This window comes from Arvicola amphibius, chromosome 3, assembly GCF_903992535.2.
Source record: "Arvicola amphibius chromosome 3, mArvAmp1.2, whole genome shotgun sequence".
NCBI classification, from domain to species: domain Eukaryota; kingdom Metazoa; phylum Chordata; class Mammalia; order Rodentia; family Cricetidae; genus Arvicola; species Arvicola amphibius.
Window position 1 is genome coordinate 133895554 of NC_052049.1, and position 26470 is coordinate 133922023.

The 26470-nt window shown below is 49.4% G+C and overlaps 2 protein-coding genes across 2 annotated transcripts; one reads left to right on the top strand and one right to left on the bottom strand.

The window, feature by feature from the left end:
• Nucleotides 1-4800: 4800 nt before the first annotated feature.
• On the top strand, nucleotides 4801-16900 carry Rasl12 (RAS like family 12). Its single transcript, XM_038323020.1, has 5 exons — nucleotides 4801-4954; nucleotides 7170-7226; nucleotides 11967-12040; nucleotides 12697-12887; nucleotides 14981-16900. The coding sequence occupies exons 1-5, from the start codon at nucleotides 4852-4854 to the stop codon at nucleotides 15354-15356; spliced, it is 801 nt and encodes a 266-aa protein (XP_038178948.1). The 5' UTR covers nucleotides 4801-4851; the 3' UTR covers nucleotides 15357-16900.
• A 118-nt stretch (nucleotides 16901-17018) lies between these two features.
• Nucleotides 17019-24958, bottom strand: Slc51b (solute carrier family 51 subunit beta). The gene is made up of 4 exons (XM_038323021.1): nucleotides 24812-24958; nucleotides 19514-19634; nucleotides 18178-18268; nucleotides 17019-17263 (listed from the first exon to the last, which is right to left on the bottom strand). Exons 2-4 carry the CDS (start codon nucleotides 19602-19604, stop codon nucleotides 17053-17055), a joined length of 393 nt encoding a protein of 130 aa, XP_038178949.1. The 5' UTR covers nucleotides 19605-19634; nucleotides 24812-24958; the 3' UTR covers nucleotides 17019-17052.
• Nucleotides 24959-26470: the final 1512 nt, after the last annotated feature.

Consider the following 26470-nt stretch of genomic DNA (forward strand, 5'->3'; position numbering starts at 1 on the left):
TGTTCGGCCTTGGGCCTCCCTTGGGAAGACAGAACAGCTATCCCTTACCAGAAAGGAAGTAGGAGGGCAGGAAATGTCCCCTCCCCTTTAGGACACAGACACAGAACATGTAGATGAATCTGCAGACCCAAAGAAAATGTGCCTCCCTTAAGGCACTCTCTAGTTCACCCCATCAAAACAGCCCTGGGGTGGGCGGACCACTTGTGTGAGCCTGGGAAGCCAGAGGCCTCGAAGACATGGCCAGAAATATCTCAGATGCTCTGCCCCAGGGACTAGGAAGGAAGAGGGGAAGAAGATGGGGGTGGGGTGGGCAGAAGTCCCATGAGAACTGTCCTAGGCCTTCTGCCAGTATCTCTCCTCTGAGACCAGACATTGGCTAGAAGGGCCTAGAATGCTTCCAGCAGTAGGCATGACATCCCCTTCTTGGAGACAAGTGAATGCTGTAGGGGCAGATCTTTGCTCATATTCTTGTGAGGCCTTAGTGTCAGGGAGAGATTGTCTGGGAGCTTGCAGATGGGGGGGGCTGCTTTTCCTCAGTTGTGAATGACAGTATAGGACTGGACAGACTCTATGGGTCTGATAGCCTACTTGCCACCTAGCCTGGGTCTGTCTCTTCACCCACAGTGCCTCAGAAAGGATGAAGCTAGAGAAGGCAGGCTGTCAGGAGCCCAGGTCTGCTGCAGAGTTGCCCTCAGCCAGTCTGGTCCAGACATCTGGTAAAAGCCAGGCAGAGCCAAACAGAACCATCACAGGCCTCTCCTAAAATGCAGTAGGCAAAAATTACAAAACTCTGAATAAAGCTTATCCTCCAACCCATTTTATCCCAAGTTAAGACCTCTTGAGTGGTGGTGGGGGGGGTGTCATACACACCCCCTGTTTCCACCTTCCAAAGCCTGATGATGGGGAGGGGTCCAACTAAGGTGGAGATTGTGGTTCTGATTCTGAGCTGAGGCTCTGCCCTTTGGTCCTACCCTCGGGGCCCCAGCTGGTGTTATGTGCAGCTGGGAGTTTCCTCCTCCCAGATCCTGAGTGGCCCTCTGGGAGATGGAGAGGACAAGGAACTGTCTTGGCTATGGGCAGCCCACAGAGTTCCCAGGCCCTGCCTGACCCCTGCCCGACCTCTAACAAACCCCCCTCCACTTTGCAATCCCCACACTAAGGGAGGTGGGGGTGGGGAGGAAAGGCAGGCATCGGGCTCTGAGCCTTGAAGCAGCACAGACCCAAACCTTGGTCGTATCTGCAGCTGCACAGTCAGCATCCAGTAGAGTCTCTCTTTTTATTTAATTAAAACTTTTAAAAGATTTATTTATTTAATTGTTATGTATGAGAGTCTTGCCTGCGTGTATGTATGTGCACCACATGAGTGCCTGGTGCCAGAAGGTATCAAATCCCCTGGGATTTGGTGTTAGAAATGGTTGTGAGCCACCAGGTGGGTGATGGGAACCAAATCTGGGGCCTGTGCAAGAACGATAGGTGTTCTTAATTGCCGAGTCATCTCTCCAGCAGGGTCTATTCAGTGGAATCCTGAGCTCCAACCTACTGGAATTCCAAGCAGGCTTAGGGAAATCCAGTTCCTGTTCCAGAAGAGCTTTATCTGATGAAGGAGACGTAACTTTTGTCCTTGAAGAAAACAACCCCTGCCCCCCTCCCAACACCCGATTTGATGGTGGAGCCTTTTTTTCAGTCATGGTGAAGACAGTCCATAGGGCAGGGAGTACCTTGCAGCTCCTGGGCTTGGGAAAAGGATGAACACGGTACTAGGAGTCAGGATCCTTGCCTGGCATCTGTGTGACCACAAACTTGCCAAAGCTACTGAGCCTCTCCAGGCCTCAATTCCATGCCTGCAAGGTGGGATTGCAACTGACTTCCAAGGTTCTGCTCAGTTTTGATACTGTGATATATCATAGAACAACCATAGAAAGCATGTGTTGTGGCCCTGGAAAAGCAGTGACATCATAGAGCTCCCCGAAGCTTAGCTTTATGTGCAATTGCTCATGGGTATCCTGGTATCAGGAAAGATAAGTCCTCTTTCTCACCTGTTCATCCCCTACCTGTTTTGTGCATCTATTGAGCACTGACTGCATGCCCATCGCTGGGCCCACATTTGGGTATCTGAAGTCCTCTATAACAATTTTGATTGAGAGGACTAGACAAGGAGATGAGCTACTTGACCAAACAGTATAACCTCGCTCTTGAGTAAAGAGTCCTTGCCGGGCGGTGGTGGTGCACGCCTTTAATCCCAGCACTCGGGAGGCAGAGGCAGGCGGATCTCTGTGAGTTCGAGGCCAGCCTGGTCTACAAGAGCTAGGTCCAGGACAGGCTCTAAAAAAGCTGCAGAGAAACCCTGTCTTGAAAAACCAAAAAAAAAAAAAAAAAAAAAAAAAAAAAAAAAAAAAAGAGTCCTTGACCTCTTGGTAGGTGGTTAAGAGGTATGTGCTGTTAATGGAGAGTAGAAGGAATTATTGATAGTCTTATGGGTCATGGGCCAAGTTCTAGGTTCTATTTATTTTCATGTTATCTCATCTAATCTTTAATATTATAGCAGTTTTAAAGATGAGGAACTGGGATCAGGGAGATTAAAGTAGCCTATTGTAGAGTCTGGCAGCATGTGGCGAACTCCCAAGGCCTTTGCAGGCTGGGTCAGCGTGTCAGCATGCTAGACAAGCAACTATCAGAGCAGGGGACAGAGGCCAGGCAAAAGAACTGGCCAAAGAGGTCCTGTTTCCTTCCTAAGCCTTGGACTTTAAACTTTAAACAGGACCTTTTGTTAGTCCCAGTTTTAAAGATGAGGAAACTGGGCCGACAAGAGAGTGAAGGTGCTTGCTGCCAGGTCTGATGACTTGAGCCTGACCCCCAGAACCCACACGATGGAAGGAGAGAACTGACTCCCTCGAGTAATCTTCTAACCGCCACACACATGCTCAATAAATAAACAACAAGCAAGCAAATAAACAAATGAAAAAATTAATTTTTAAAAGGTAAAAAAAACTGATGCCAGGTTCTGTTTATTTATTTGGTGTGTGTGTGTGTGTGTGCGTGTATGTGCGTGTGCGTGTGTGTGTATGTATGTGCGTGTGTGTGTGTGCGTGTATGTGCGTGTGTGTGTGTGTGTGTGTGTGTGTGTATGTGTGTGTAATGGAGGTCAGGGAACAGATTGCGGAAGTCACCCATCTCCTTGGACCACATGAGCACATGGGTCCCAGGGATTGAAGTCAGATCGTCAAGCTTGTGGTCAGTGCCTTGACCCACTGAGCCATCCTGCTGGCAGCACCAGGGCATACTCCCAAGGCCGGGTCAGCGTGTCAGAATGCTAGACAACTCTTTCCTTTTGTTTTTGAGACGTGGTCTGATGTAACCTAGGCTCCTCTTGTACCCCTGACCTTGTAGTGGAAAATGATCTCGTACTTCTGGTCCTCTTGCCTCCAACTCAGAACAGCTGGGATTATAGGCATGTACCATCCGTCATCAATGGAGTTTGCTCGGTGCTGGGGATTGAACCCAGGGCTTTGTGTGAACTGAGCCCTAGCCTAAGAAAGATTTGAAGCAACTCCCCCCACCTTACACAAACTGGGAAGTGGCAAAGGTATCATCTGTAGGACCTGGGCAGGCTCCACCTTGCCTCCTCCAGCAGTGAGACGAGCTTTCTCCCCCTGGACACCGTCCAGAAGTCTGCACAGGACTGTAACCAGCTGGGGATGTGGCTGGAACCAGGCACCCAATTTTCAACTCCCACAACTCAGAGGAAAACTTTTATCCATTAGCTGTTCAAGCAAGTCTGGTCTGAGGGTGTAATCTAAACAAATCCCTGTGGTACCTTGTAATCTTTTTAACAGCTGGGCCACTGTGATTACCCTCAACAGCTAGACCAAGTCAGGATTCACATCCTGTCCAGAAAAAAAAATTTTTTTTCCTTCTTGGTTAGGAGGGACACTGCCACCCTGCTTGACCCTGGACCCTCTGCCTGCTGGCCGGGTTTCAATGTTTTTCTTTTTTTCTGGTGGGTGTAGCAGGCTCCCAGACCTTAGCACAACTGATGCCATGATGGAAGTGCCATTCAGACTCTAACACTCAGCATGTAGAGAGCACCACCTGCCAAAACTAAAGCAAAGACCCAGTCCATCCAAGTTCATAGTTCTGGGAATGTCTCTAAATGTACAAACCTTGCTCTTTGTTGTTTTAAGTTTTAATGGCATGTTATCAATTATGCACATTAATGGGTTTTGTTGTGACATTTTCACACATGCATATAATGTATTTTGATCATATTCTCTTCCCCACTCCCTCTCTCAGGCCCCTACCACTCACTTGTCCCCCTCTTCTTCCCAATTAGCCTCCTTCCTATTTTCATGCCTTTTAGTTAATTTTGGCCACCCAATGAGTTCAGTTAGGATTACTTACAGGAGCATGGGTAAAGCGTTTCGTTTGTTTTTGCGATGGTCTCACAAGTAACTCGAGCTACCCTGGAATTCACTCTTATAGCTCAGGCTGGCTTCCAATTGACCACAAGGCTTCCTTAGCGTCCCAAATGCTTGGCCATGATGTCTTAGCCAGAGGCACAAACCTTTTGTTCCAGGAGCCTGAGTTGTGCAGCGATGCTACTTAGAGTCCCCAGTGCAAAATACAGAAGTAGAGTTGCTGAGGTTGAGCTGGCTGTGGTCTAAAGCAAAAAAATGGCACCAGCAGGGCGCTCTGAGTGGAGCTCAACTGCTGTTAAAAGGTGTTTGGAGCGTGAAGGCCACGCCCCATCCACGCCCCTCCTCCAGCAGGCGGACACCGACGGGCGGGCCCGAGGGTGACTGAGGCCGCGCAGCTCGCAGCCCATCAGCCCCTGAGACCATCTGCAGCGTCGCCATGTCGTCGGTGTTCGGCAAGCCCCGAGCGGGCAGCGGGCCGCACAACGTGCCCCTCGAGGTCAACCTGGCCATCCTGGGGCGCCGCGGGGCGGGCAAGTCTGGTGAGTGGCGCGGAGCGCGGAGGATGGGGGCAACTTCATCCCACGGCTCCCAGAGACTTGCTTCCCCGGGTGGTTGGGTGAGTTCCTGTGACTTTGATTTTTGCCTCAGTTTCTCTGATGCTGGCTCCCACTCCGTTTGCTACTTTGTTCTCGATTTCCCTATCTCTTTTATCTGCCTTCAGCCGCCTGCTTGGTTCTTCCCCTGACACTCTGCTCAGTACCTGTGACTCCTGCTGTCCCCAACAAAATTGTCTCTATTTGTGTTTCTCTTAGGTCCTCCACTCGTCTTCATCCCTGGGACCAGCAGCCAAGTCTTGTCAACTAACACTAAAGAGACCTGTTGGCACTGGTCTCCAGCCCTGGGTCCCCTTAGAACTTAGTGGCATCCTTGCTACCCCTTGATCTGGACTGTCCCACCCCCTCACCACCTCCTCCAAGAGACTTGGTAGAAGTCAGTAGAGATTAGAATTTCTCAGGCTCACTCCCCCACTGCCAACCCTTGGAACTCTGAAACAGATTATTTTCTTATCAAATGTATTTGTTTCAAGCCAGACCCCTCTTGACTTTCTGGAAATGTGAGCATATGGTCCCAGGTGCCAGGGAGTTGTCCTTGAGGAACCTGGATCTTGGGCTTCCCACCACTGAGACAATGTCTGTCAAACCTGAGCTTCACTACTTCTTAGAGCTATCACAGAGACCTCCAAAAGGAGGGTTTGCCCTGCCACCTGCCACTGAAAGACCCATACAGCTGAAGATGGGGGACAGAAGGGGCTCCCCTAGCTGTTCAGTTGCAGCTGGCAGTGAATGGCCACCATGACCCATTAGCTGTGGCTTTCCTTCTCTTTGTCTCTCTGAGATCCCCAGGGAAACTGTTCTGAGTTTGAAGCCAGCCCCCCAGGCTCAGAGGGGAGACCCAGAACACGGATTTCCTTTGAAAACCAACCTGTCCCCAGTAACTCAGTCAATACCATAGGTCAACTAGTGACTAAACGAATGAAGGAATCATTTTTTTTAAATATTTATTTCTTTATTTATTTTGTATATAATATTCTGTCTGTGTGTATGCCTCCGGGCCAGAAGAGGGCACCAGACCCCATTACAGATGGATGTGAGCCACCATGTAGTTGCTGGGAATTGAACTCAGGACCTTTGGAAGACCAGGCAATGCTCTTAACCTCTGAGCCATTTCTCCAGCCCGAAGGAATTATTTTTTATTTTGGTGCAGAGTCTCATGTAGCCTAGGCTGGCCTGGAACTAGTTAGGAAGCCACGAATGACCTCGTAGTCCTAATTCTACGCCTCCACCTTCCAAGTGCTGGACTTAACTGCACTATCATTCCTGGTTTATGTAATGCTGGGGAATGTAACCCAGGGCTTCATGCCTGGTAGGCAAGCGCTCTACCAGCGCGGCTACAGCACCAGAAAGTTAAAGGATGTATTCCCTGTTTATTAGTTTGCAAATTGGCAGTGTTAGGAATCCTTCAAAAGAATTTTATTTTTAATCCTATCAAGAGCCCAGCATAATACTCTTGGCTGACCCTTGCCTTTACGTGGCACGCTCTGAACAGAAGCCATCCTGCTAGTGCACTCTACTCGGGAGAGAGAACTACTTTTTCAAGGCTTCCGTTCTCAAGAGCTACCCCAGAGGGTCTGGAAATCCCACCGAGAGCAAAAGCCCTAGGTGAAGAGGACTCCACCTGGAGTGTGTTTACTTGGGACTTAATCTGTCCTGGACCTTGTCTGGAAAACTCATACCCTCGGGTTCAGATCTTCCTAGCAATAGTCAGTCAATTCTTCACTTGCTGTCTTTGGTCTGTTACCCCATGCTACAGAATCAGTGTGACATGTCCCCAGTGGGAGAGAGACATGTCCCTTCAGCTGGGGGTCTTGCCAGTCCTCAGGAGAGCTAGATGTAGGGTCTTGACCCTGGATTTGGTTGTTCACAGACACACCTCAGTGAGACATGCCTTTTGCTGCCTTTCTTCCTCTTAATAACTTTTAGAAAATAATCCCAGGGTGCATGCAATTAGTGGGGCTTGGCACTTTGTTTCTACACCTTCTGAGCCAATTCCTCTGCTCTGCAGCCTGAGGCCCTTGGAAAGCCAAGCTTGGGGTCAGCCAGAGACCACAGAGGTCTAAAGTGAGAGGGCCGGTGTCCTGGGCGCTAGCCGGAGGCGCAGCAGGAGTCTGAGACCACCTCTTTCCTCTTTCTGCAGCCCTGACTGTGAAGTTTCTCACCAAGAGATTTATCAGCGAATATGACCCCAATTTGGGTAAGATGGCATTCCTCTCTGAGCCTCCAGCTGCCTGAGCCCCACCTGGATGTTCCCCTGGGGCCTCCCCATGGGTGGGCCCTGGCTAGCACTGTGTATCTCAGGGTGGAAGGGTGGGATCACTGGGATGATTCAATGCACACCAGACAACTGGGGGGCCGGTCCAGTTCAAGGGCCTGAGACCGTTTGCCCTAAACTATGCAAAGCAACGAGACTGTAGAAGAATGTTTTCTCTTAAATAGCAGGGTGTCCACATCCAAACAGGCACAGTCCTTCAAAATGTTCACTCCGTGTTCTCCCGAGGGCAGCCAGACAAGCTATTTAAGGTATTCTCTACCGCTGCTGGACATCCTTTGAACCAGGGAACATTCATTTTGGTTTAGATTTAAGAATTTATTTTATTTTATGTTGATGAATGTTCTGCCTGCATGTGTACCTGTGTCCCATGTGTGTGCCTGATGCCCGTGGAGGTCAGAGGAGGGCATCGGATCCCCTGGAACTGGAGTGACAGATGACTGTGAACCACCGTGTGGGTGCTGGGGATGGAGCTGGGTCCTCTGCAAGAGTAACAACTGTTCTTAACTCTGAGCCGTCCCCTCCCCGCTAAAATTCATTGTGAAAAGCTGGGTTTGAGTGCTGGCTCTGACATTTATTGTCTGGGTAACTTTGAGACAGTCACTTAATCTCTCCGAGCTACCATTTCCTCATCTGCTGAAGGAGTAGAGGCATAGCTGTATCAGAGACTCACTGTGAGGATTGGGAACATAGTACACACTAGGCAGTGCTTGACCCCAATAGACTCTTGGTGCATATTTACTTTTTTCTTCCTCCTTAAATGGCTTCCCGTGCGTGCTGCTGAGAGTCCCCCACATTCGTGAGATCTATGTTGTAAAACTTGTTTTTAACAGAACCATCCCCTAAAATAAACTCTTACATGGAACCCTAATCCCCAAGACAAACAAAATTAGAATCTGCTTGGCATCAAAGTCACTTCTAGCTCTCGTTCATAATATCCTTATTTATAAACTGTCCATTGAGGACAATGAGGTGTCTGAATGAGCATAGCCTTTTGAAAATGGTGTCACATTGTTTCCCCATTCAAAAATATCAAATAAAGTATTGGTGGGACCAAAAGGGGAGGGCACGTCTCAGCTAAAACAGCTCTTTATAAGAAAGCACCTGAGGCAGAGAGAACTCAGTGACTCACCTGACATCACAGAACCCTTTCAGGTTCAAAGGAAGGAGAAGGTCCCCTCACTTCCTGTCTGTGGACTCAGAAGTAGGGGTGCACAGGGCCCTAGGCTCTCTGAGCCTCAGTTTCCCCATATGGAGGGTGGGACTGAGTTGTGTGTGCTGGAGCTGTGTCTTCTTCTGGGCTGTGACTGAAGCTGCTGGGAGCTAGAGACTGCATAGAAGGGCTCTGCCTATGTTCTGCCCTGGGTGGGCAAGGGGTGCTAGAATGTTCTTGCCTGGCTCCACTGGGAACAACAGGTTCTTACGTCATTTGCTTCCATCCTGTGCCTGCAAGGACATGGATGCTCACTGTGTCTGAGGTGCCACCTTATCTGACAGAACTTCTTTGGTGCCTTTTATAAAAATACTATTTTAGGGACATCAAAGTGCCCAGAGTCAAGGTAGGCTTGACTACTATACCACTATGCCTGGGTGAGAAGCTGCCATTCAAGCTCCTGAGGTCAGTCACCTGACGACTTGAGACTTCATGCAACTTTTCATATCTGTGCTAGAATTCCTACAGAATAGGATACTTCAGGTCAGACATAGCTGGAGGACCAGCAGACTCATCATTAGCCAGGAGTGAGGGAGTCACAGAGGGGAGGCATCTCAGAAGGCCCAAGTTCATTTCCACCCCATTACTGGGGACTAAAAGAACACCGTGTATCATGCATGCATGCTAGACACACTCTGCCTTTGATTTGTAGTCCCCCCCCCATACACACACACTTTTTTTTCCTCCCAGTTTTAGGATAAGGCCTCACTATATCACACAGGCTTGCTTGAACTCATTCTGTAGCCCAGGCAGGGACTGACCTTGCAATCCTTCTGCCTCAGCCTCCTAAAACAACCTTGTCATCTTTCTACAATGGAGACAACAGGAGATCAGGAGGCTCACCAGGAGGGCTACGGTCACCAGGCGAGGCAGGACTTTGCTTGGAGGGAATGCCTGAAGGGCGACTTTGGCTGAAAAATAAAATGTATGAACACAGTGCAGGCACCCAGCGACAGCTCTTCGTGGGCCAAATATAGTTGCACATTTGGGGCATATTTTCCATTAGTTTTTTTTCCTCTTTGGATAAGAGCAGCTATTTATCCAAGTCCCCAAAGCAGGCTGGGGACGAAGAGCTGTCTGTGACTCATGTTGGATGTTAGTGTGCCTGGCATGTGTCCAGGTCTGCTTGAGTGCCAGCGGCCCTCAGGGAGGAGTGTGTGACTACATTCAGCCAGGGCTAGGGGTGCTGTTCTCACAGTGACCACGGCCAGGAAGACAAAGGACACCTCAGATCTGCCTAGAGGGGTCACCCAGGGAAAGGTGGGGACCGAAAGTGTACTCATACTCACGTACACGTGCCAGGGAAGACTGTAAGTAAGAGAAGCAACTGTTAGCATGCCAGTGACATTTCTGTACGCCTGGCCGCATTCTGATTTCTTGGGTTTAAAGTCATAAGACCAAAAAAAGAAAAAAACTGGTGGAATCCAAATAAGGTCAGTAATTTAGCTCATAGTAAGGAACCAGCATCAGTTTCCTGGTTTGGCGATTGAGCTGTGGTTATTTAAGGTGTGGTGCTAACACTGAGGGAAGCAGGGTGAAGAGCAGGTAGGAGTTCCGTTAGTTTGTAACTTCTATTTGAGTTTAAAATTATTTCTCTGTAAAATAAGTCAGCATGAGGGTTAAGTATATAACCCTGTCAGTAAAGGGCCTGCCGTATCAGCATGAGAACCTGAGTTCAGAGCCCCAGCACCCATGCGAAAAGCTGGGTGTGGTGGCATGCATCTGTTATTCCACCACTGCGGGATGCAGAGACAGGTGAGTCCCTAGAGTGGAATGACACCTATCTGGTCACTTCTGGTTCAGAGGTGGAGGACTGGGGCTGGAGATGGCTCAGTGGTCATCGGCAGTTGCTGCTCTTTCAGGGGACCCAAGTCCTGTATCTAGCACTGTGTCGGATGCTCATAACTGTCTATAACTCTAGTTTCGGAGAATTCAATGCTCTCTTCTGGCCTCTGTGGGCACCAGCACACACACACACACACACACACACACACACACACGTAAAAATAAATGTAGAACCTCTTTAAAAAATAATAAAGTGAAAAGAGGTTGAAAAAGACACCAGATATCAAACTCTGACCTCTACACACACACACACACACACACACACACACACACACACACGCACATGAATATGCACACACACACACACACACACACACGCACATGAATATGCACATATACATGCATACTCCATATACTTACCCACATAAATAAAAACAAAAGGAGAAAAAAATTACCTGGGAACGTGGACCTGCCCTGTTAACCTTGGAGGTCCTACTCATTTCTCACTGCCATTTTCAGGTATTTCTTATGGGCCAGGCCCCAAGCCTGGAGAACTAAGCAGTCCTCCCACAGTCCTGGAAGATAGGACTGTTAAATGTGCTAGCTCATGGGCAAGCCAAGCAGAGTGAAGGCTTGAAAACTGTTCACTCTGGCCGGGCAGTAGGACACGCCTTTAATCCAAGCGCTTGGGAGGCAGACGCAGGCAGGTCTCTGAGTCTGATGCCAGCCTGGTCTACAGAGTGAGTTCCAGGACAGCCAGGGCTACACAGAGAAACTCTGTCTCAAAAAGAAAGTAAGAAAGAAAACGGGGGAAAAGTGAAAGAAAAAAAAGAAAAGGAAGTTGGGGAGGAGTGCAGTGTATGCGTGTGCTGTGTTCTTGCAGAAGTACGTGCAAGTTTGCATATCTGTATGCACACAGAGGCCAGAGAGGCATTAAAGCATCTTGCTTTTTGCTTTATTCCTTGGAGACTGGGGTCTCCATGAGCCCAGGATGATGCTGACAGTCAACGATCTCCAGCGATCCTCCTGTCTCAGCCTCACCGGGCGGGGATTACAGGCACTCACACACCAATGACTGACTTTTTACATGGGTGCTCAGGACTTGAACTCAGGTCTTCATGCTTGTATAACAACCACTTTACCTCACTGAGCTTTCTCCCCGTTTCCCTGAAGTTGGCTTGGATTCAACATTACTTTGTTGATTTGCTAAGGATGATTTATAAACCAGTGGAACTTGTATGTGAGGTCTGACAGCTCTCGCTCTGTCATAAGATTCTCTTTCCATTCTCTCCTCTCCTACTGTGGAAAGAAGTCTTCTTTGGGGACTCCCTGTGGACCAGGTACTATGATGAAAGGGACAGAGAGTGGAGAAAACTGGGGTTCTTAGAGGAAGCACCAAGCCTTTGCTACTGAGCCAGTGGGCTGCGCACTCCACACCACAGGTTTTGTGTATGGATTCAGAAATAGCCTGCCCCAGGGGATGGTATATAGGGGTCTCTGATGCTTCAAGCCTGACAAATGAAGAGGGACAGTGGCCTGGTAGCAGCTCCCGAGGGCCAGTCAAGGCAACACTGGAGTCCAGCACAGAAGGGAGCTGGGACACTGACCCTGTCTATTATTTGAGTGGGCTGCCACGCCTCTGACCTGGCTGACCATCTGTGTTGCAGAGGACACCTACAGCTCTGAGGAGACTGTGGACCACCAACCTGTCCACCTGAGGGTCATGGACACTGCAGACCAGGTAACATTATCCCCATTCCCTCAACCTCCCAGAGAGGGCAGTGAATCCGTGCAGCCTCCCAAGTTCTGACCTCACATGGGAATCTGGATCCCGTTAGGCTCCAGGTTGCTGTGTGGCCCTGAATGGGGCTCTGACATTTCTGGACCTGAGTATTTCATTTGCCGTATGAAAAGGGTGATTGCTGACATCAGCCCAGATACCCTATGCTGTAAAGCTAAACACATACATGTGCATGCCTATTTACACAGACACTCCAACTGGAGTGTGCCAGCCTGTCTCCCCAGCATATCTCTCCAAGTCCTCTCTACCCCCTGCCATGGCTGGAGTCAGTTCTCAGAGGCCAAAGGGGCAGTCTGGACCTGACCCAAAACCAGCAGTACTCAGGGACAGCAGGTCCTTGGAGGGCCATGCCAAAATCTTTGACTCAGTGCCCAAGGGGCCAAGGTCTCCAGGTCTCTGGCTGAGTGGTGGGAGGAGGTTCATGAGACAATGTCTCTTTTCACACTGAGCCAAATCAACACTGAAGTGCCCCTGTGCAAAGAGATCTGCTGGGGAACAATATACACAGACTCGGGAGGTGGAGAGGACAGCCCAGGTGAAGGCCTTTCCCCCCACATTCTCCTGCCTCTAAGTTTGGTTCCTCGCCTTCAATCCAGGACACCCCCAGGAACTGCGAGCGCTATCTGAACTGGGCCCATGCCTTCCTGGTGGTCTATAGTGTCGATAGTCGCCAGAGTTTTGAGGGCAGCAGCAACTACCTGGAGTTGCTGGCCTTGCATGCCAAGGAGACACAGCGCGTCTACCCTGCTCTGCTGCTGGGCAACAAGCTGGACATGGCCCAGTACAGGTGAGTGCAGGTGTCTTAGCTTTCTTCTCTAAAGCTCGCTTGCATATGGATGCAGAATGATATACCTAGGGACCACTGATGCCAAGAAGGGCGGTGCTGTCAACTTTAGGTAATGGGATTATGCTGGGAGTTTGTCTCCTAGGCGACCAATGACAGGAAGGGAAAGACACTTGGGTCACTTAGGAGTGGGATGGACTCTAATAGGCAAAAGAGAGAAGGCACCCCTTCGTTTCAGGAGTCTCAGTGGTCTCTTACATCAGCCTTGCCTGAGGCTATGTGACATTCTGCGCACACCTCCCCCCAGCAGCTGACTCATCATTTGGTGCCCAACTCCAGTCCCAAGGAGAGGGTCTAATTTGCTCTTTGGATCAGGTGTTTGCTGTGGTCCAACCAGCCAGCCCTTGCCTCTTCCAGGCATGGCACCCCAGGTTTATTGCCACAGTATGCTGCTGAGGGCAGGCCTCTCTTAGAAAGGCTTAGACTTGAACCAGAGGTCATAGACTGGGCCAGAGGGCAGTTCACCGCAGAATACTGCAGCCAGGTTTTGCTTGGCTGGCACAATGTTTTCAATGACTTGGAATTGGAATGCTTTGAGGTGGAGCCTGCTTCCTTCAACTGACCACAGACCCTGCCCCTCCCTGTGTTTTCTACCTCCACCCTCCCCACGCATCCAAGTCACCCGCCTGGCCCTGAGGCCCTTGACACCGAGGCCTACAATTGAGCAGTGGAGCTGAGACTCTCCGATGTGGACATTGTTCCACGTGGCCAGTACACCTGCTGGGCGTGGTGCCTTCTGCTAGTCCCGGTCTGCTCTTAGTTTGCTCTTGCTCTCCCAGACCCCAGAGGCCCAGTGACTGAGGTTGGGATTTGTTCAGATCACGTCACTCAGGCAGAGGGAGAAGAGAGTTGTGGTTTTCCTGAAAGGGAACTGTGATGGTGTGGGGCCTTCTTCATGGGAGGTCCAACCTTCAAGAAAAGTTGCATCTTGGGAAATAAGGAATGTTGTACATTGGGTACATTGCTGAAGGTGGAAGAGCGAGCAGAAGACTGGACAGTAGAATATGAGGGAGAACATTCAATAGGACACGGAGCGGGGGAGGGTGACTACAGAATGTTGTTTTAACCCCATTGTCTACCAAAGAGATTGTTGAAAAATGGCTTGCAAGCGAATGAGCAGGAATCCAGGGTTTGAATGAAGCAGCCCTGGTTTCCTGGATACAAGACGTGATGGTTTACCCCACTTCCTTTTCCGCTGAATGCAACACTAATAGGTTAGGGCTCAGCGGCACACTGGGTCTCAGGTCCCCTTGCTCTTACTAAATCGACCTTGGTCCAGAAACTTTCCCCATTTCCTGGTATCTCCTCCCTTCTTAGGCTGTGCGGTGGTTGGGGCAGCTCATCAATGGGTGGCGGTGAGCAGGAGTCTTGGCCTCAAGTCTTGAGGAGTCCCTGTCTGGATGTACGAGCTTCCCAAGAGCCAGTCTTTATATTTTCTCCACCTCCATTCCCATGGGACCTTCCACTTGCAAATGTCTATCCTGTCCTCACAGGAGGTGGAAAGGACCAAACAGGAGCGCAGGCAGCACCCCTGCCCCATTTCTCTGCTCTCCCAACATGGCTGCTCTCTACTTGCCCTCAGCAGGACAAGCAGACAAAACATCCACGAGCCCCAAGAGTCTGCCAATAACAGACTTCCTGAGTAATCTGAGGGGTACAGCCCCCTTCAGTGCAAACCACTGTTCCTTCCTAATGCCAGTCCCTCAGGCTAGGGCTAAGGGTGGCCATTTCCTGAGGAGACAGGCACAGTCCAGCATGGGAGAATTTGGCTTCTTCTTTTCCCTTTTCTTCATATTCATTCCTAAATTCCAGCAACATCAGCTCCCATTTATTCTGTGCTGAGTCTGTGCCAGGTATTACTCTAAGCATGCCATGTAAATTGCCTTTCGTAGTCCTAACAGCTCCCAGAGGTTCCCCTGTTGTCAGAAGGTGGAGATGGGCCCAGACAGCTGGGCGGGGAGATGGGTATGGGGTGACCCTCCCTCCCTGACTCTGAGGGTCACGCTCCTGACTGCCTCACCCTGCTTCCTCGCCAGGCAGGTCACCAAGGCTGAGGGAGCGGCTTTGGCAGGCAGATTCGGGTGCCTGTTTTTTGAGGTCTCTGCCTGCCTGGACTTTGAACACGTGCGTCACGTCTTCCATGAGGCGGTGCGGGAGGTACGGCGGGAGCTAGAGAAGAACCCCATGGCCCGGCCCCTCTTCATCTCTGAGGAGAAAGCCCTGTCTCACCAGACCCCGCTCACAGCCCGCCATGGGCTGGCCAGCTGTACTTTCAACACACTCTCCACTATCAGCCTGAAGGAGATGCCCACGGTGGCCCAGGCCAAGCTGGTCACTGTGAAGTCATCCCGTGCCCAGAGCAAGCGCAAGGCACCCACCCTGACCCTACTGAAGGGCTTCAAGATCTTCTGAGGACCCTTCTACGGAAATTTAGGCTTCACTGATGCTCGGGGCTGCAGGGCAGGAGCTGGCTCGCCCTCGGCTGAACCAAAGGCCCTTATGCTCTGGTAGATAGCAGACTCCACCTCCAGCACCAAGCAGTCTCTACATGCTCACTGTGTGAGCCAGGGGACAGGCAGGGATGCTGCACTGAGTGCCCCCAGGCCTTGGGCTCCATGGTAACCTTTGCATCCACTACCCTGGAGAGAAACTGCCCCCGTTACAAGTCAGAGATCTGGAATCGGCTGCAAGCAGAAAGAACTGCCATGCATATCCTGTGCCGTGACTTCTGCCTGCTTCAGCCCCTGATACGTCAGCTGCAGCCCCTGTTCAAAGCTTTGTCTGTGAAGGCGGCTAACAGTTTACAGGATGGCTGGCCCTGAGGTCCTACTGTCTCCTAGTGGTAGAAAGAGGTAGGGCAGTTGTTCAGAGGCCCAGAGCTGGTGCCTCCCGTGTCTTCTGACCTCTCAGAACTCCAGGCTACAAACCTTAGAGCTTATCTAAGAAAAATCCAGTTAAAATATCCTATGGGAATGCCTGGACAGGGCCCTGAACGGGATGGGAGCATTCAACTCTTGCTCTCAGTGAAGGTGCAGAAGCGGCTGTGGGTTGTCCAGACTAGGGAGCCTCTAGCATTTTTTTCCCCACCAGCATTTGGGGGACTCTTGTGGCCACTTTATTAGCAGACCCCCAGGACCACCCTTCTTGAGCTTAATGACTAAGGCTGCAGAAAGTCATCCTGCCCAGTGATGGTCCTCAGGGAGTCCACAGCTGGCGAGAACAGACACCCTCTGGTGGGCACCATTGGCCTGCTCAATGCTAGGTAGGTGCAGTCTGGTCTGGTTGGACCTAGGACTCTCAGCAATGGAGCTGAGTGTTCAAAGCCCACTTTGGGGAGCGAGATCCCTAAGTGTTTGGGATTAATAAGGTGGACTTTTGCACCAACCATTTGGTGTTCTGCCAAGTCCCAGATGTGAGAAAGCCGTCATGGGCAGGCCTACATCTGTTTCACTGTTTACCACAAACTAAATGAGCTGGTTCAGGAGGAGGCATTAGAAGGGCTGAGCCGGGCATCCTCACCTAGGAAGCCTGTTCCTTCGTCTCCCAGCCAACAGGCCAACAGACCCAGGAGCTTGGACTGAAATATCTCTAACCCAGTCTTCAGCTCTGTTCTATTGTTGGAGATGCTGAGGTCATGGGGAGCACAAGTTCTGGTCCTGTGACCTGACCAACAGGCCAACTCTGAACTTTGTACTTTCTTATTTTTTTAGTACAGGGTCTCTCTAATATGTAGCTCTGGCTATCCTGGAGCTCACTATGCAAACGAGGCTTGAGTTGAACTCACAGAGATCCACCTGCCTCAGCCCTCCTAGTGCTGGAATTAAGGCTTCCACTACACACACGACTGAACTTTGTACATTTGATCCAAGCCGCTAGTGTGTGCTTTGTGGACCACCAGCATTTGAACTGCCCACCTGGAGAAGCATGTGAATAAAAGACTTTTCTTAAATAACGAATTTTTGTCTGGTTGTAGTTTGTTTATTGTGTCTGTTAAAAATAAGTTAGGCTGACTGGACGTTCCCGTCCAACCCGAGGGGTTTGAGGCCACAGAGCTGGGCTCAGGCCACAGTCACGTTCTGGCTGGGGTAGTGTGTTTTCTCAGCGCCCCCTAGCTCTCAGTTTCCCGTGGGTCGGGTAGAAAGAAGACCTGCGCTGCATCTTTCTCATTCAGCTCAGTTTCCCCCAGGTGCGGCAAGTCTGGCTTCTCTGAGATCAGTGTCTCTTTTAGACGGCTCAGGCTGCTGTTTTCTTTCATTCTGGAATCGTCCAGGTGCAGTGTTTCTGGTGTTTCTTTGTCTTGTGACTGCTTCTTGCGGTTTCTGGGGGAGAGGAAATAGTGTTGATCAGGGATGCGGAGTGGCTGGGTCAGGACCGAGCAGTTAGAGAGCTTGAGGGGAGATCCTCTGTACAGAAGTGGAGGTGGCCGAGTGGCTCCCACTTTTATATCTAACATCTCTCTGCAAGGCTACCCGGGAGCTAAGTGTTGATTGACAGCCCTTCCCCCTTAGAGATGAGGAAGTGTGTCATACATGCATGTACATTTAAATCTACCTATTCTGTAGCTTTTCTCCAAACCACGCTATCCTGATCCCAGGGCTGTCATCTTACTTAGTACAGGTTCTACAGATTCTTAGTTCATGCTCTATTCCTAAGATGCTGCAAGAAACCCTAACTAACCTTCGATCTCCCACTCTCCTTGTTTCTCCAAACAGGCTTGCCCACGCTGTTAGTCATGCATGTGAGACCCAACTCTGCACACAGCTCCTGCTACCTGCTTCCTCAGCCTGACAGTCTTTCTGCTAATTCTTGACCAGCTCTCCTTTCTCCAAGCTGGTTTACTTTAGGAACTCCTAGACTTCCTGAAGGCCACGGTGGAAGGACCTGAGCACCAGAGAATCTGCCTGGCCCACAAGGGAGCAGCTTTCCTCTTCCCCCTGTGGACAGCCACCGTGTCCCTCAGTTGAGTTTGCTGAGAGAAATCCTTCCTGACAGGGTAAGAGGGGCTGGGACCACTTAAAGGGTGACACCTTCTGAGTCATTCCAAATTGCTGGCCAGGGCTAGGGGATTGTAACCAGAGGCAGCTGTGGGTTGTTTGTTTAATAGCTTTGGTCCCTGGCAGCTACCACCAAAGAGTGAAGAGCCAGTTTCCTTAAGTGACTCCTTCTTAGATTGTCATCTAGGAAGGAAGCCCCACCCCTCCCTCTGGAGACCCACTGCAGACCAACCCCTCACCTGTTTGCCAGGATGCTCCGTCTCAGGAGGAACATGCTTATCGCTGCCACCAGGATTGCCAGAACCAGGATGGAATAATTCCAAGGAGCCGCTGAGGAGGGACACACAGACATAAACCCTCAGGCCAGGTGCCACTCAGACCCACTCACTGCTGGGGCTTGGACTCGGGCACCTCTCTGATCATTCTTTGTCTCCTGCTATGGAGACCCCATCAAGACCCCTTGCTCTGAGGGAACTCCCAGACTGCCCAGTTGGTGAATGGTGGGGTGGAGATAGGGTCTCTGCTCTGGACCAGCCCTGATCCTATGGGGGAGACAACATTGCGTTTGGGTACTTGCTGGGTAAAGGGGGTGGGAGTGGCAAGAAGGAGGAAGTGGGTCAGCTTGAACTTCGGTCTTCACCTTCACTACCTTTATGAGAAGGAGGAAGAGAGAGGAGAGAGGGAGAGGGAAGTGGTACGACATCTAACTGGGTGCAGTGACTGCCCGCCAAGGGCAGCTGGTAAAGCGGCAGGCTGGGCTGTGGGAGCTCAGGACATGTCAGACTGTCTCCAAGTGAGGCGGGCTTCAGGCTCACAGCTTTTACTTCCCCTTGGCAGGAAGAGTCCTCCACCAAGGGATCTGACAGTGAATTCCTTCCCTTCCTGCAAGGGTTTTTCCCACAGCGAGCCTTCATCAGAATGAGGCTTTCCTTGATTACATTATCTACCTTGCTGTGTAATCCACTCCCTCACCTCTCACCCCCATCCCCCCTCCCGCTCCTCCCACCTCCCACCCCCACCACACACATTGTATTGAGGTTTGAATTTAGGGATTCCTCGTGTGCTAGACAGTCGCTTCGCCATTGAGTGCCAAACCCTTCTTAAGTTCTGAGACAGGATTTCACTAAGCTGCCCAGGCTGGACTTCAACTCTGTGGCTCAAGCAGACCTCGAACTTGTGATCACCATGGCTGAGCCTCTTAAGTAGCTAGGATTACAGAACCTGGGCTACTGGGCCCAGCTTGCTTCTGTTTTTTACTATGCACTGGGAACATGTCATACTTTTGGTTGTTGGTTTATTTTCTATGTCCTCTACTAGAATGGACAATCTGTGTGGGTAGACTGTGTGGGTTCACTGCTGTAACTAACCCCAGTGCTAGGGACCATGCCTAGCACACAGTACAATTTAATGATAGCTGAGTAAGTGGCCCATACCCTGAGAAAGGGCAAATGGGCTCAGCTCAACCCCCTGTGATGAGATGCTTAGCCTCATTCCCTTTGAAGAAAATGCGCCACTTGGTGGAGTAGAGGGGACAGTGCCGAATTGCTCCACCTCCCCTAGTCTCCCATCACTTACCATCTTCTACACGAAAAACCCAAATCATTTCTTCCAGAAGTTCCTGGGGCACCTCAGGACTGACTGCAGCTCCCTCCACACTGTGGTCCATGTCCCTGCTCCTGGTTGAGATGTTTCTGGGCTGTGAACAGATAAGTCTTAGAGTCCCAGCTGCCCTCCTGGCCTCTCCGGTTCTGGCCTCTGAGCAGACAGCTCTGGCAACAGCAGACAGCTCATCTTGCGCCTGGTCCACCTTCCCTCCTTGTCCAAATGGCCGTCCTATAGCCCACAGTTCTAGGGCTGCAAGAGGCTGAACTGACACTGACTGTGGCGGTGAACACAGTGGCGACGTTCAGGAGACCGAGTCGGGAGGACTGATAGCTAGTTCATGGCCCGGGTCATGGGAAGCGTTCCAGATCTGCATACGCTACGTAGGGACTTCCAGTTAGCTGAATGACTGACAGGCAGGTAGAATGAAGTACCTTGAAAGAAGCTTGTCTTACAGAGCTGATCACCGATTAGAATCTCAACGTTCAAAGGTTGGAATGTTACAAGTCCAGAGCCAGGTTGTCTTGGGCCATCTTTAGCCCCCTCAATGGCTGTATAGCACCTGTCTCTCTGGGCATTACCTGTCTCTGGGCATGACCTAGCATCTCTGTGACTAGCAGGTAAATCCTTTGGAATGGGCATACAGACCCCTAGCTCCCACCACCCAGAAGGCTACAAATGTGGTTCCACAGCAAAGACTTCCTGATTACCTGATATTTACAATGACACATTTATAAAGTGTCTTGACTTGTGATTTTCTTTGCCCTGTTACTATAAAACTTCATGAGGCCCTTGGGAGGCAGAGGCAGGAGGATCTCTGTGAGTTCAAGGCCGGCCAGGACTTCATACTGAGACACCCCACCCCCTGACTCCATCCCCAACTCCCCTACCCCTGCCCACTACAACCCTTCCTGAAACTGCTACCATTTGGAGCGTGGAATTTAGGGTCACTGAGGTCTGTGTTTCTGGGCCTTGGTTACTTATATTTGGCTCTAGGATAAACCATTTCTTATCTCCTTTGAAGTGAGATTTATGGGTTTTTGTTCATGATAGCTAGATGGTAGATAGATATATGGATAAAATAAGAATGTGATCCCAGGAGCAGGTGGGACCTGGTCAGGAACCACAGAGGAGAAAGTGGCTCAAATCTTCATGAAAATGCTTAGTGTGCATGGGAAGGGACAAAGATGCATAGCCAGTGTGAGCTGTGCCACTGGCGGACCCAGGGGGCCTTGCATAGCCAGTGTGAACTGTGCCACTGGAGGACCAAGGGGCCCTTGCAGAGGACTTGAATCACGTCCCCTTAGTTTGAGCTTGTTTCTGTCCCTGGGAAATAAAGCAGGTAGCTGTAATAGACCAAGCCTTAGATCCCTCAAAACAGATATGCATGTTCACACATACACACCGCCTTATTGCTACTTCACCCGAGATTTTCTGTTCCTGTATTTAAAGGAACAGTGAGGCTAATTTTGACAGCGTATTTCAGCAGACAATACACTTAAAGTATTATTTCCATGTGATTGATGTAAAAATTGTTTGGGTGTTTTACATTTTTTGATACTAGGCCTTTGAAAAATGGGTGTAAAATTTATGCTTGTAGCAAGCTGATCTTGAAGCCCATTAGCCATGTTTTAGTGCTCAGTAATGCATGGCTGGTGGCTATTGTACTGAGCAGTTCAGGCCTTGACCAGCAGCTGTTCCTCCTGACTGCTCTACAGGTTCTTGTCATCTACAAAAGCTTGGAATCGTAAAAACCTCGTGTTTTAAGAAAGCTTACAAGTTAGTGTGATGCCACACCCATAGCTCCTCTCAGCTGCGTGTGGCCTGTGTGCTGAGAGTTGAACACTCCTGGCAGATTAGCTTAACCAAGGAGACAAAACCTAAGGAGACAAAATTCTAAGTCTGGAGGGATAAACTGGCTCAGTTGGTACAGGTGGTTGCCACGAAGCCTGACAGCTAAACAGAGTTCAACCCCCAGGCCCTGCATGGTGGAAGAAGAGAACCAACTCTCGTAAGTTGTCCTTTGACCTCTACATGTGTGGCATGGCATGGGAGCACACCCCCATCTCAAACAAATGTAATAACAACTGTCCTCAAGGGGGACATGCCATACCACTTATCAAAACTGAAAACGTATTTTCCTAGAACAACTTTTAAGGGATATGTTAAACACAATAGGATAGTTGCCTCTGAGAAAGGAAGAAAGGGGGAATAGAAATCAAACAATATTAAAAGTAAATAATGGAAGACATAAAACAGAAGAAGGGTATGGAATAGCTCTGTCACGAAAGCATGTCCTGGGCACTCATGAGAGCCACCAAAGGCAATGAGTTCACATGGTCTCAAGGGCAGGGGTTCTACAGCTCAGCCTGGGACAGCTGTTGTATGTGCAGCCTGGAACTTTCTCAAACAACCGGATGGCAGACAGCCAAAGGGAAACAAAAGGACCAGACTGACACCAGAGTTTTCTCTGGCACTAAGTCCTCTTTATAAAAAAAAAACAAAAAAACAAAAAAACAAAAAAAAAAAAAACAAAAAAAAACATAAAAACACCGACAGACTGGGAGAAAATATTTTGACATGAATATAAGAGTTAAGCTCTCTCAGCTAAGTTTAGGCACTCAGTCATGTGCGTAAGTAGGGACGAACTGTTGGGGGGAAAGATCCTTTGGGAGCTGGACAGATGACTCGGGGATTAAAAGCAAGTCCTGTTCTTGTAAAACATCGGTTCTCAACCTATAAGCCTCAACCCCTTTGGGGGTTGCATATCAGATATTTACATTACCATTCATAGCAGAAGCACAATTATATTTCTGAAGTAGCAGCAAAATAATCTTATGGTTGGAGGTCACCACAACATGAGGAACTGTATTAAAGGGTTGCAGCAATAGGAAGGTTGAGAACCACTCTTGTAAAGGGACTGGGTTCAATTCTCAGCATTTAGGTCAGTGTGACTTACCTGGTACTATAGTTCCAGAGGATCTAACACCCTCTCCTGACCTCTACAAGTGTGTACACACACATGCACATGTGCATACACACACACAATTAAAAATAAAATAAATCTTTAAGAAAAAGTAAAGATTTAAGACATTTTAGGACTCGGATGCCTACTTCCCACTTCCTTTGATTAAGGATGTGATAGAAAAGACAAAGTCAAGAAGATGGCTAATCAATGAGATCTGGCTCCCTTTGGCTGTTCAGAATGCCACACTGGGGAGAATGAGGCAGTCCAGCAAGTTGCAGTGCCTTATTAATAATATCAGATTAACCCCGCTCCTCACACCCATAGAAAAGAACAGGGACATCTAGGTAGCAAATACTGTCTTCTTCTGGGGACTGTGATAAAGCCTAGAGACGTGCATGTGACATTGACTTGGAAAACTTCTGTGCATATTAGATTTCTTTTGAGTATGCCACTCATTCATAAAACACAAAGTGTGTAATTCCTGTGTGTGTTGCTGGAGATCAAGCCAAGGGCCTTACACACGCTAGGTGAGTAAGAACTCTACCACTGACCTACTATACCTATATTTTTTCCAGTTTTATTGATTTTATGTATATGGGTGTTTTGCCTGCATGTGTGTATGTACTGCTTTCATGCCTGGTACCCACAGAGGTCAGAAGAATGCTGGATCCCTTGGAACTGGAGTTACAGGCAGTTGTGAGCTACCACATGGGGCTGGGAATCAAACTCCTGTCCTTTGGAAGGGCAGTCAAGATTCTTAGCCAATGAACCATCTCAACTCCTACATTTTTATGTGTGTATATTCTCTACACTTATATGCATGCTTCAGTGTGATCACAAACCTTTCTGAAAGAGCAATTCTGACTTGGGATATTTAATTCATGGACTAAGCGTGTGAAGATGCGTGCTTGAGCTGTAGCTGGCCTAGCACAAATGAGTTCCTGAGCCAAATTCCCAGGAGACATTGGGATAGCGACAGAGATGGAGGAAGAGGGATCCTGAAAGGGATGGAGATGGGAAGCGGTGAGACGGCTCCAAACCCAAGCCCTCCCACTCTGAGATAGCACAGCAGCAAGAGACTTTCTGTCATGCCCTGACCCCCATCCGCATCTATTAGCATCTAAAGGGTGTTATCTATTAGCTTCTGTGATCAAATCCGTGTATGAAGGCTGTGCGTATTTAATATAGTGTCTTATCCTCTCTAGGTGGGAAGGGGACTAAGTTTAATGTTTGTAGACTGTTGCGGCTGTCACTTTCTGTACACTGTCAACTCAGCATAGTAAACCAAGGTCCTTTGCTTCCGTCGTTGACAACACAACCAAAGTTTCAAAAGCTGAAAATGGTGTGTTTGTGGGTGAGTGGGTGGAGAGAGCAGTAATAGTAACATGGGATGTATCAACGGCAGCAACAGCTTTTCCAGGTTCCACAGCCATCTGAGCCAAATTGTGGAGCTATCCCATCTGAGCAAAACTGTGAAGCTATCCCATCTGAGCAAAACTGTGAAGCTGTCCCATCTGAGCAAAACTGTGAAGCTGTCCCATCTGAGCAAAACTGTGAAGCTATCCCATCTGAGCGAAATTGTGAAGCTATCCAGCACAATCCATTAAAAGTCGAGGGGGAGGGAGCTGAAGCAACGGTTCAGCAGTTAAGAGCACGTGTTGTTCTTGCAGAGGACCGGGGTTGGATTTCCAGGACCTACAGGACAGCCCACAACCGTCTGTAACTCCAGTTCCAGGACTGAAAACTGGCTTCTGGCTTCTGAGGACACTGTACATGCATGCTGCACAGACATATGTGTAGGCAAAATACTCATAAACATAAAATAGTGTTTTAAAAAGTAAAACTCGGCCGGGTGGTGGTAGAGCACACCTTTAGTCCCAGCACTCAGAAGGCAGAGACAGGCAGATCTCTGTGAGCTCGAGGCCAGCCTGGTCTACATAGAGCTAGTTCCAGGACAGATTCCAAAGCTACAGATACCCTGTCTCGAAACACCAAAAAAAAAAAAAAAGGTAAAACTCAAATTTCTCAGAAACAGCAAAGTTCAGTTACTCTCATGATACCTGGCACAGACTACATCATTATTAAATTAATCTCCATGCTTCCTGTGGATGTCACTTCACTTAGTTTTCCCAATGTCCTTGTCCTGTTCACGATCCTGTCCAGGACATCACCTTGCAGTGAGGTACCACGTTCCTTTGGTTCTCCTATCACATCCTTTTATTTTAAACAGAGCTTACCCATTGCTGTGATTCCTGCCACAGAGCTTGGGCCACCCATCCCCGCAGCAGACTGAGATAACTTACCCTGGATCTGGAATTCTTGGGACCTCAGGCTGGGTGGTGGTGGCCTTAGTTTCTGGGTTTTCCTCTTCTTCCTCTCAGGAACCTGGGGCAGTCTTTGCACAGGAACTCTCCCCGGGAATGTCCAGTTGTAGTGAGGTGATTCACCTCCAGAGCTCACAGCAGCGGGGGGCCCATTTGGTAGCTCTGCCCTTAGCACACGCCCAGGCCTGATGCCTTTGCTGCCATTCCAGGGTGAATGACCTCTTGAATGCATGACCTCCAGTGACAAACTGCCTCCACTCGGCTCACAAGCACCAGGAGCCCAGTATGAGCTGTCATCTGGAGTGCCCACTCCAGTCCTCTGACTCTTAATTATTATCAATCGTTAACCACAGAAGAAGGAGTCAAGGCTCCTTCGTTTTATAGCCAGGGCTTTCTCAAAGCAAAGGTCATCATATGAACCGAAAGTCAGACCCTGGAAGCCAGGGCTTGGGAGACTGTGTGGTCAGAGATCCACAGAGGAGGAAGCAGGCCAGGAGTGAGGTGCTCCCCACATTAGGCCAGACCTAGTCAATTCTGACAGTTGCCAGTGTGGGCATGTGGAAGCAGGCTGAGTATGGTGAGTGCTAAGTTCAGGATCCTCTCTGACTTAAGTAGTGGGAAGCATGTGGACAGCAGTGTGGTATAGAGGAAGCAACCCAGCAGATCTTTGAGCTGTATCGACTGCCACACCCTGTGTTTTATGATGCATTCATTCAGTAACTGATTACTGGCTGTGTGGATAGACCATGGCAGGGGAACAATGCTGTCGGCGTAGGGCACAAACTGCCCAGGGAGATGAACAGGCACAGCCATGATGATCCAAGTGCTGTCCTCAGAACCAACACGGGGGAAGAGAGAACCAACTCCTAAAAGCTGTCTCCTGGCTCTACATGTGTTTTGTGTCACCGATGTTCCCACACTCGCAAATGTCATAATAATTGCAAACGCACATAATAATTAAAACCAAATAAAAAGATAGGCTGGTGCGATAGCTCAGTAGGTAAAAGGTGCTTTGCTGCCAAGACTGACAATATGAATTTGATCTCTAAGACATACATGGTGAAGGTGAGAACCAATCCTACAAACTGTCCTCTCACCAATACACTAGTGCTATGACATGCATGTACACACACACACACACACTCACACATGCACACACATACACACACACACTCTCTCTCAATAAATAAATAAATAAAGTATAGAGATTAAAGTAATAAGCAAGAATAAAGAGATCGGGTGTGGGGAGCCACGGTTATGTCACCATGTTAAAGAAAATGAGCTAATCACGCAAATTCCTGAGAAAGTAGATTCCAGGACAGTGAGGAAACCAGGAGCTTAAGGAGTTTGAGAAACAAGAAGGTAGCCAGAGAGGAGGAGCCTATGATGAGGAGAAATGGTGAGAAGTCCAGTCAGAGGACCACACGGGACATTTCAGGCAGAGAAGTCACGCGATCTGTTGGCATTTGTCTAAGACAGTTTATCCTGCTGAGTGGACAACGGGAGACAGGAAGCAGAAGGGGGTCAGGAGACCACTGGTGACAGAGGAGTCAGTGAGAAGTAGAGGGGTTTCGGGCTTGTTACAGAAAGGAAGGTCTCTGAGAGCAGAGCTCTGAGAAGGAGGCGCTCAGCACTGAA